Source organism: Benincasa hispida, chromosome 12 (assembly GCF_009727055.1).
Source record: "Benincasa hispida cultivar B227 chromosome 12, ASM972705v1, whole genome shotgun sequence".
NCBI classification, from domain to species: domain Eukaryota; kingdom Viridiplantae; phylum Streptophyta; class Magnoliopsida; order Cucurbitales; family Cucurbitaceae; genus Benincasa; species Benincasa hispida.
Window position 1 is genome coordinate 59,979,324 of NC_052360.1, and position 11,420 is coordinate 59,990,743.

Here is an 11,420-nt window from a genome sequence, read left to right on the forward strand (position 1 = left end):
AATAACAATTTTTTTCCTCTTTATATATATATATATATACATATATATATTGAACCAATTATTTATTTAATATATTTTTATTTTTTTGTAATTAAAGCAAAAAAACAGGACCATCATTTTAAATAATTCTTTTAGAAGATCTCATTACAAAAATTTTAAATATAGACTAAAAAATTATTTGAATAAATGGAATGGCATCAAGCAAAAAGAATAAAAATCAATTTTTCAATTTTTCATTCATTGTTATTGAGAAGTATGGAAAGAAATTTTCATGAATATTTAATTCTATTGTATTTAATAGATGAGGGCATAATTACATTATGTATCTAAAATTTCTATGGTGAAGGGTAAAAAAACCATTTCTTTTAAAAGAAGCTAGTTTTTCAAAAATATAAATATTTAGAGGCTAGTTTTCAGAATAATCCTAACATTCAAAGAAAGTTATAATTAAACGGTAAAACCAAATAATTTTGGCAATTAGTCCTTGTCGTTCATAAGTACATTAACGATAACAAAATCCAATCAATTCTGCAGACTCCGCCGCTCCGCAATGTCCTCCGGTAGTCATTACCGTCCATTTCAAACTGCCATTATTCTTCCCGCCGGCGTCTCAACGTCACCGTTAACACCGCCTGAACTTCTCCCCGACTTTCAGATCCTTTCCATCAATGCTGATTTGGCCGTCGACCCACTTTGGTCGTTCTCGTCTGGTCCATTCCTTTTCCTTCAACGTCCTTAAAGCCGCGGCCGCAGTGAATTCCATTCCCCGGGGTACCCAATTACACAGCCACTTCATAAAGTTGGGATTGGCTAATGAATTGTCTGTACAGAACAAGCTATTGAAGATTTATGTTAAGTGCAGAAATTTGGAAAGTGCACGGAACCTGTTTGATGAAATGCCTAGGAGAAATGTTGTGTCGTGGAATACGGTAATTTGTGGGCTTGTCAATTGCGGGTATGGTGGTGAGTTTAAGGTGAGGCAGCACTCGATTTTTTCATATTTTAAGAAGATGTTGATGGGTTTGGTGGACCCAGATGGTGTAACGTTTAATGGGTTGTTTCGATCTTGTGTTGTGTTGAATGATGTTGAAAGTGGCAGGCAATTGCATGGTTTTGTGATGAAAATTGGGTTTGATTTGGATTGTTTTGTGGGGAGTGCTGTGGTTGCTTTTTATGCGAAATGTGGGTTATATGAAGATGCGAGATTAGCTTTTAGCTGCATTCTCTATAGGGATCTGGTTTTGTGGAATGTGATGTTGTACTGTTATGTATTTAATTGTTTGGGCCGAGAAGCGATTGAAGTATTTTGTTTGATGCAGTTGGAAGGCTTTAAAGGTGATGATTTTACATTCAGCAGCTTGCTTAGTTCGTGCAAGTATAAAGGATCAGGTGAATTGGGTAAGCAGCTCCATGGTCTTCTTATAAAACAATCATTTGATTTAGATATTCTTGTGGCAAGTTCACTTGTCAATGTGTATGCTAAAAACGATAATTTATATGATGCTCGCAAGGTTTTTGATGAAATGCCATCTAGAAATTCTGTGTCTTGGACCACTATGATTGTGGGGCATGGGCAGCAAGAAGATGGAAAAGAGGCAGTGAAACTGTTCAGGAGAATGTTTGGAGAAGATTATTACCCGGATGAGTTAACTTTTGCTAGTGTGCTGAGTTCGTGTGGCCTTACGTCTGGGGCTTGTGAACTGAAGCAGGTTCATTCCTGCTTGATAAAACTTGGTTTTGAAGCATTTTCGTCTATAAATAATGGTTTGATAAATGCATATTCGAAGTGTGGTATCATTTCAGCAGCGTTACAATGCTTTAGATTAATTGCAGAACCAGATTTGGTAACGTGGACATCAACTATATGTGGACTTGCACTTTGTGGCCTTGAGAAAAATGCTATTGAGTTGTTTGATAAGATGTTATCTTATGCCATTAGACCAGATAAAATTGCATTTCTTGGAGTTCTCTCTGCCTGTAGTCATGGGGGATTTGTAAGCATGGGGCTTCACTACTTCAACTTAATGACGAACCAGTACCAAATTGTTCCTGATTCAGAGCATTTAACATGCTTGATCGACCTTCTTGGGAGAGCAGGTAGTCTAGACGAGGCTTTTGATCTTCTAAAATCAATGCCAGCTGGACCAGATGCTTTCAGGGCTTTCATTCGAGCATGTAGAACTCATGGAAACTTGAGATTAGCAAAATGGGCAATGGAATTTGCATCAGAGCCAAACGAACAAGTGAATTATTCTCTAGTGTCGAATATGTATGCTTCCGAAGGAAGATGGTCGGATGTGGCAAGAATGCGCAAACTGATGAAGGATAGTTGTGATCGGAAAGCCCCAGGCTTTAGTTGGGTAGAAATTGCTGGTTATAACCATTTGTTTGTATCTGGTGATAGATCTCATCCAGAGTCTTTAGATCTCTATGCAATGTTAGGATTATTACTCAACACGATGAAAATGGATAACAAGTCCACAGCCCTCTGAGGTAGATATTGTGCCCGAATGAATGCCAAATCTTGGTTGATCTCAGGTCGTTTCTGCTGGACGTAAATCAAAATCCATTTTGAGGTCCAGGACTTGACCCATCACATGTGACTTCAATACCTGCATCTAATCAGCCATACGCATACAAATTTCCGACACTGAAACAAAATATGACAGTAGGAATCAAAATAAAATAAGTTGAAACTTGATATTTCTCTGTTTATAGCATTGTAGGTCACCCTACTGTCGAAAAGCAGCAAAGTCGTCCAAACTGCTTTCCCATTATTGTGAAGGAATGAAGCCTTCCAAAATGGTCGTAGTTCACGCTTGAGAGAGCAAAGGAAGCAGGAGTTCATTTTGTTAGACCAGACGTATATGGTCGTAGGCTATAGTTCGAATATCCATTCATGTTGAACTTAATTTGTTGATCTCGACTTCAAACAGAGCCTGGAATGAGAAGCATACAAAAATACTTGCCAATATAAGAAGCACGTATATTTTAGTTGACACTCCAATATTTATTGGACACTTGTTAGTACAACCAATATAGGATCAACATTTGTTAGACATATATTGAACATTTGTTAAGTCCACTAAATTGGTAAATGGAACAAAAAAAACACGTTTTCAGACCACAATGTATCAAACTCGTTTTTTCTAGTATATAAATGTATAAACTTGTCGATTTTGAATTTTTTGTATAAAAATAGTACATATTTCAATTAATGTGTTCTTGTCATGTAATGACTTATTACCATGTTGTATTTGTCTCATATTTGTATCATGCTTCTTAGTTTTCTATGACCTACAAAGGGAATTAGGATGTAAGCTTGTGTGTTCAAGATAGTTCCCAAAAGCAATATTTCAGTTAAAAATCCAATGCAAACCAAAATTTCGAAGCTGATCCCAAACCATTTGATTGAAACCAACAAAATGTATCCAAACAGACCAACTAATAATTTCATTTTTTTCTCCTTTCTTTCCCAACAGGACCTACCTCAAACAGAGAACTGGATGGACATCAGTTATCCAAATTTGGTGAATAAAGCTCAACTATAAGATTTATTAAATAAGAATCGAAATAGTTACTAGGCATAAGCTTTTAAGCCAGTTATTTTTGGTGCCAATGTACTTCTCAATGATCCCAAACCAAGGGATGATTCTATCTAATCTAAGTTATGCATATTCACAATTCATGCCTTATTTTTCCTACCAAAAGAAGAAAGAATCACGAAAGAAAAATCGAACCTGTGGACAATAATTTACAGTACATGTATAATTGATAAGCTATACTTGGTGTAAGTCCCCAATGGGCTGGAACTCGCAAAATTGCCTCTATTTCCACTTCTTTCTATACATGTCTAGGCAACGAATCCTGCCTAGCCAATTCATAATTTTCACTTGAACCTCTCTCGTTCTCGCCATTCAAAACAATCAAAGAATTGTCACCGTCCGAAACTCTTGCTTTCGAACAGAGGAAGAAGAATGACGACATGTAAATAGTCAAGTGCCAAATGCTGTAAACAATTCAATGAATCGAAGTTTAGTGAGAGACAGATAGGGAAAGAGAGATGGGGGGCTTTGTGGTTTACCTATGCCAAATCCAGTAGGTTTCAGTGGTTTCCAAATTCCAGCTTATGGCAGCCATAGCCAATGCTGTAAAACCTGCCATCATAAACCCCCATCGATATCTTCTGTAGAGAGTTTTCAAAAGGTTGTGCCCCCATGCTTTGATAGATTCCCATCTGCACGTAAATAACTTAGGGTCTGTTTGGTTGACAATTCGAATTTTGTTTTATATTTTCAAATTAATTGATTCAACAAATATATGTTTACCAAACAACCTAAATTTTGTTTCTGAAAGCTAGTTTCGGACTTTGCGATCCAAACAATGCAAATTCGGAAAACAACGTTTTTATTTTTCATTATATCTAGATTTTAAACTTTAAATTTTAAAATGCACGTTTATATTAAATAAAGATAAACACGTTTAGAAATATAATATGTTATGTTATAAACTCAATTCTTTTTTTTTTAATTAAAATATGTATTATGTAATGTAGTATAAATTATAGAATATTACAACATAATAATTATACAAAAAAATTTAACATAAAACATGTTCATGAATAAACTAATAATAATTTGTTGTCAGTTAATATTTAGGAGATAACTATAATTAATTCTATGATTTATAAATAGGAAAATTATTTCAAATGACAGAACTGCTAAAACATATTTATAATATATAGCAAAATTTTAAAATCTATCAATGATAGATATTGATAGACACTAATAGATTTCTACGTTATGAAATTTTGCTATATTTTGTAAATATTTTGATTCATTTTCCTATATTTGAAAATAGCCCTTATAAATATATAGTATCAAACACATTTTAAACAATTGTTTAAATTAAAAATAAAATAAAATAGAAAAGCAAATCATCTTTAGATTTACCTTTTGTCAAGTCATGTGGAGAAACATCTCATGCCAAAAAGGTTACTGAAAGTTCAAAATAAACAACTCATGTCATGTAGAGAAGATTCTCACCTGTGAAGCACATTCAAAGAAATTCGCACCGGAAGGGAAAATGACCGGTACTTGGTCGTTAACTCAATAAGCCATCCAACAAGAAGACCGAGTGTACCAATCGCTAGCACAATAGCGATATTGGAAGACCTGCAGAAGTTCAATATTTGATCACCATAACGGATTTACTCTTTTCATCTAAAAGGGCAGGCCAGGTCATATGTATTATAGTTACCGTGTTGCCTTGGTTATAGCCATGAGAGCAGTTAGGATTGCAACAACAGTATGGATCGCCCTTTTATAAACTTCCTCGATCGTAGCTAGGTACACGAAAGTGCTAACGACAGCCATGAAAGAGAGCCAGAAGTCCAAAAACTGAAAATTATCAGGTCATCAATCCATTATCAGATTGGTTTCTATGTCTTTTGCAAGTTAGTTTTATATATTGGTCCAAAATTGTAGTATAAAAGTTTCTTATATGCTTAATAGGCAAAGACTGATATAAGCAATAAGGAAAAACTTGTACCTGTAATACATTGAATGACAATGGACACCAAGTGCCCACATCACAAGCATGATATAAACCACTTGAAATCCCACTTGAGGTAAACAGTACCCACTCTGCTAGAGCCTGCAAGAACAAGTTTAATGGCAAGGGAAAATCTTTCTGGAATTCAGAGGAAAAAACAAGTAAATCGTTGTTAGATTTACCTTTTGTCGAAGAGCCCAAAAGGCAGGAAAAATGGCAGCAGCATTTGATGCAATGAGAGCAATTGATTGTTGCACATGCCCTACATCATTTTCGAGCAAATGTATGAGTTGAAGGGTAATACGTTAGTTGATACTTTTAACATACTAGTTCCACAAAGAAAGTTTTTAAATATGGAGCTTCAGAATTGATGACCAACGCCAATGGCAATTTGTGGATTTCATATAAAGCTAAAGTAATTTTTACCTCTATGATTTACAATCTCAATGCTGCAATCAAAGCCTCCATGATTTCGATCACAGGAACAAAAGCTGGAAGAAAAACAATAACGATACTCAGTTTGCCGAGCTAGCGAATTCCAAAGTTAAAAGATCAGAGAACGAAAGCAGGTGGCTTGAGGGTTGATAAAGCACACCTATATGTTGTGGCTCCACTGGCATCAAAAGCATAGTCACATCTTCCATGGGATGAGCATCTGTTCGGGCATCGCTCAAGCACGATTGACATAATTGTCTGATCTTCAGCCAAACTTCTGTTAACTGGATGCCTTAATCCGAAAGCCCAAGTTCCTTCACTGGCGTATAAAATATGGAAATCTATATTTACGTTACTTGAATTGTAGAGGGAAAGGAATGTTGAGCCACCACTGTTGCTGGTTTGGTTTTTGTAACAATAATCCCAGTTATCAAGAGACGGTAATCCACCAAATCTAGCATAGACTTCATAATCCATTGTCTTAGTAGCTGATAATTGAAAGTGGATATTTCCTCCAGCTGCACCACGAGGAACATCCAAATCAAAATAAGTCCAAGCATACTTCTGTTGTCCATGATTTGACGTGTTGCTTAGAAGGGGTTCAACAGCAAAGTTTGGCACTTCGAAGTACTGTTCTTTGATCGGCATAAAATATGATTCAAAAGGGGATGAACCTCTTCGAACGATCGCCTGCAGAAATGCAAATGAATTCAGAACCCATATAAGAACCAGGGATCTAGCTTGTATATTCATATTTCTGTCAGTTACTTGCACAGATGCAAAATTAAACTTACATCAGAAACTATTACTGAAATAACATAACTTGGATTAGATGTAGAAGTTGCATGGACTTATTTTTTTCTCCTTCATTTTCCAATTAACAATGGTGCCTTTTGCCGTTTTACTTCATTGGTCTTTTCTTTACCAATTATAAAGTTCCAATTTTTATTAAACTTGACAATGAAATATTTATTTATGCTAGTATAACTAAATATTGAAATATATTTCTGAATCATCACTTTGACGGTCAAACCTAATAATTAACATCAAACCTCAAACATATGCCACTTGGTCAAATCTATAACATAACAATTCAGACAGTAGTTTGTATTTCTATTTCCTAATTTATGCTTTATCGAATCTAAATGAAAAACAAAACATTAAAAGCTGAAGAACAACAATAATGAAGGAAGAAGCTATATTCCTATTTATTGTCTTACCTGAAGGATGTATCTGTTCCATGTACAATTAGGTCCAGTCTTTCCGTAGGGGCATTGAAGCACATATGATTCTATGGAATAACAAACTCTCGCATTGTTGGCCGCAACGCTTCCAAGTTCTTTTGAAAGATTAAGAGGACCTATGGAGATATACCATCGGCCAACTTTTGGAGAACGGATAACCAAAGGGCCCGTGTTTAAGTTACTGGAATAATCATGCAGGGCAGCTGAAGGAATTGCACCAAGACGAGCAAAGCCCGTCAAACTAATCCCACTGACATTACTAGAGTTATCTGACCGTGTTAAGTTGAGACTCACATCTGTTGCTGAAATGGTCAGCTCCTCTGCCACACCTTCGACATCCAAGTAGTACATTTTTGTTTCACCGTCTCCAAGACAAGATGTTTTAAATGTACTCCTGCATGCAACCAAACTTTCAACTGTTTGGTTATATGACATAGCTTCTAAAACATTTTCAGCAACATTACGACCATCCGATAAAGAACACGAGAGCGGATCAACTGTTTGATTGCAATATTGTCCAAACATTGTAGAGGGTGAACACCCTTCAACTGTAACATTGGCAGTGAAAGTATATGAAGACCCACGGACTATCTGCAACGAAAGGAGATAAGTTTCTGTCATTTCATTTCCTTTGGTGCCATAAATGAATGATATTTTTCTTATCATAAAAATAAAAAAATGTAACCACTCGATTAGTCAATAATCCAAAATTTGCAATGTGCATGATGTGTGCATGCACATACACGTACCATCTTCGATTGTGTTCTTGAAGACCCGATGCCATTGAAAAGACCAAAATACCAGACTCCTGGAGGTATCTGAACCAAATAAACGAAATCAGTGTCACCAGCCAAACAACCAAAAAAATAAAACGAGGAAAGGTTCAAATCAGGGAATTTTTAAAACCAAGGGAAGTTGCAGTAAATATGATAAAACAGAATAGGCATTAGAAAGAAACATCTTATAAGAGAAGCCAAAACAAAAGCATAAAGATATAATTTGATATCTGAATTACACTAAGACCCCATTTAATAACCATTTGGTTTTTGGTTTTTGGTTTTTAAAAATTAACCTCAAAAACGCTACTTTCCACCTATTGATTTGTTTTGTTATGTTATCTACTTTTTCCAAGTGTTTTAAAAAACCAAACCAAATCAAGTTTTGAAAACTAAAAAACAGTAGTTTTTAGAAATATGTTTCTGATTTTGGAATTTGGCTAAGAATTCAAATAAGAAAGATGAAAACCATCGTAAAGAAGTTATAAGAAAATATGCACAATGTTTATAAAACCAAAAACCAAAAGCCAAATAGATATCAAACGGACCTATGGTTTTCATTTCCAAAAGAGGTACTCTACATTTTTACTTGAAAAGGAAAGTGATTCTCAATATACCTGCTCATTTGTCAACTTTACTTCAATATATCGCTGCATTGGATAGCATAGCTCCAGATTTTGATGACCTTGGATCCCCTCAATTGAAACGTTGGTCAAAGGAGCCAACCCTGTTGCAGGAGAGAACTTCAAAAAACCACTTAAAATAAAACCATAGCCTCAAATGGCTAACGTAATTTAGAGTGGTTAGCGCCTTTCTTTCTAGTCCCAAATATGGTTTTCAGGAAAATGTGTTTAAAGCCTATTTACATTACTTTCTTTTATTTCAAGGAAAGAATAACTATCTTAAAACATGTTACTAAAAATACATCCTAGAGATAAACTGTTCAAAGTCAAACACAAGGCTCAGAAGAATTTATGCAGACAGACTAGAACAACTAAAAGAAGCTTGTTTTAAGTTGTAGCTAAATCAACTCAATAAATGGCTAAGAAGTCAAGGGTTCAATCCATGGTGACCACCTACCTAGGAATTAATTTCCTACGAGTTTCCTTGACACCCAAATGTTGACCTGTTGTAAGGCCAGATGGGTTGTCCCATGAGATTAGACGAGGTACGCATAAGCTGGCCCGGACACTCGCGGATATTAAAAAGAATAATAATAAAAAAATTAAAAAAATAGAAGTTGTAGCTAAGTCAAATAACCTGAATCTATTATGGAAGTGTTTGAAGCATCCGGCAGTGGGGGGCTGCCTTCTCTGAAACAAATAATAGGCAAAGCACGCTTCGGTATCTTTCTTGCTTTTGTGATGGCCTGAAAACAATGTGCACAGTAAGAAACAGGAAAATGAGATACTAAGAGATATTGCAATTGTAATGTGACTAATAACATTTCCAGGGCAAATCTAACATAAAGTTTTATAATAGAAAACAATTACGGACTACAACTGCAGCAGCAGAGTTGAAATATATCAGAGCGAGAAAATAAAAATCAACACAGGCCACTTGAAGTCACAGGACAATCATCAGATATCAGAGTTTAAGTAGTTCTACTTTCAAACTTGGTTCGGTACTTACGAGATCTACATCTGAGTTCAATGAAATAGACAATGATGAGAACCATGGCGGCAACTCAACTGGAACAGGGAAAACAAAACAACAAAATTACAAACTTAAAAAAGGTTGAAGAGAAGAAATCTTTGCATACTCATCTCAAACAACAAACTAAATTCCTTAAACTCCTTAACATTTAAGATCTAAAAGTAAAACACTAAAACAAAAATTGTAAAAGAATAAATAAAACCTTTCCATTAAAAAAACCCTAATTTCTAGTCAGGAGACCATGGTTAAATAAGCTTGAAAATCCTTTCCTGAGACCATTTCATCATTGTCTCCACTGTTAACCGCAGAAACAGAGCTGACTTTGTATATAGTACATAACCTCCATTGTTTAATCAACTCAAAATTTGTAACTCTATCATTAAATACAGTTGAAGATTGATAATTAAAAATCACATAATGTTCAAACAAAAATAAGCAACACAAGCATGTAGCTCCAAATTCAGGATTACATTAAACCCAACAGCGATCTATTCATCAAACAGAACCTGATCTTAAACTAAAACCCCACCTGAATTCTTCAACACGCAATCTTGAAATGGAAACTGACCCAGAAAACACGAGCAAACAAGATAACGAATCCCACAAAATTCCAAAAATAACTCAATTTTAAAATTCTAACGCCGACCCACTAATCATCATCTATCAAGTGATCAGCTGAAATACACAAAACTAAAAATTAAATAAATAAATAAAATCGGGGGCGCTACTTCACTAGCATAGAACAAGTAAACAAAGCACTACGAAACTCTACAAATTGTTCAAGTTGTTGACGTAATGAAGCAATCAATCACTCAATAAAAAATCCACATGGGACAAAAAAAAAAAAGAAAAAGAAAAAAGAACCCAGAACAGGATTTAAAAAGAATCAAAACACGCACCTCTAAAATAGCGGAGCTGAAATGGCTGCAAATGGGTATCAGGGTATGTAAGGCTAGAAACTGTGAAGGTATTGTGAGGAGCAAAATCGACGAACGAATGACAGGGGCCAATGAAACTCGAGAACAACAGGAAAAGACATAGAATCGAACTGACAAGAGTGGAAAGAATCAAATTCGGAGCCATAATCAAGTTGAACTATACCCTTTTGATTAAAATTAAAATTTCTCTTTGAATAATTCGGCTCCTGGAGGATCATACGATTGAAGGGGAAAAGGGGAGAAGCAGGATTCTTAAAAGATGAAATAATAATGAAAAAATTGGGTTATTCGCATCGTAGAGAACAGAAAGATAAATGGGTTTCTCTCCTTTTATTTGCTTTTTTGCAAATTCTTCTTCTCAATGGGGGCTTTGTTTTGGAACGAGAGAGCTCCGGTGGGTTTTTTTCTTGTTTTTCTTTTTTTTTTTTTTTGGGCGTTTTAGACTTGTAAGTTTAAAGTAGACTGGGATCACAGACCAAAGTTGTTGAAGTCCACGCGCTCTCGAAGCGTGATTCGCACGCGCTGTGTGTGTATTTAAATTTTCATTTATATTTTTATGAAAATATAATTTAGAATAACTTTAGGATTAATTAATACTAGAGAATTGAGCGAATATTATTTGATGTATTTTTAAAATAAGGTTTCTTTTCTTTTCTAATAATTTATTGTCTTCCTTTCTTTTTCAACTCTCTCGTAATATTTCTCTCCCTTAGTCTTCTTTCTATCTTCTTTGTTAAGTTTTCTTCGATGCATTTCATGTCTGGTAACAATAAACGAAGTTATTTTCTTCTTCCTCTGACAACACACGACATTGACAA

General features: G+C 35.1%; 2 protein-coding genes across 3 annotated transcripts; one reads left to right on the top strand and one right to left on the bottom strand.

The window, feature by feature from the left end:
• The first annotated feature begins 351 nt into the window (after window positions 1-351).
• Window positions 352-2,938, top strand: LOC120067117 (pentatricopeptide repeat-containing protein At2g46050, mitochondrial). 2 transcript variants are annotated; one of them, XM_039018539.1, is made up of 2 exons: window positions 355-974; window positions 1,320-2,938. In XM_039018539.1, exons 1-2 carry the CDS (start codon window positions 669-671, stop codon window positions 2,490-2,492), a joined length of 1,479 nt encoding a protein of 492 aa, XP_038874467.1. In that variant the 5' UTR covers window positions 355-668; the 3' UTR covers window positions 2,493-2,938. The 2 variants fall into 2 exon arrangements, with proteins under 2 accessions (XP_038874466.1, XP_038874467.1); XM_039018538.1 differs by having other exon boundaries at window positions 352-2,938.
• Window positions 2,939-3,526: 588 nt separating this feature from the next.
• LOC120067116 lies at window positions 3,527-11,032 on the bottom strand. The gene is made up of 14 exons (XM_039018537.1): window positions 10,564-11,032; window positions 9,641-9,699; window positions 9,269-9,377; window positions 8,626-8,735; window positions 7,982-8,050; window positions 7,209-7,823; window positions 6,149-6,678; window positions 5,980-6,044; window positions 5,736-5,815; window positions 5,551-5,655; window positions 5,260-5,399; window positions 5,046-5,174; window positions 4,085-4,237; window positions 3,527-4,009 (listed from the first exon to the last, which is right to left on the bottom strand). Exons 1-14 carry the CDS (start codon window positions 10,745-10,747, stop codon window positions 3,844-3,846), a joined length of 2,514 nt encoding a protein of 837 aa, XP_038874465.1. The 5' UTR covers window positions 10,748-11,032; the 3' UTR covers window positions 3,527-3,843.
• Between the last annotated feature and the right edge of the window lie 388 nt (window positions 11,033-11,420).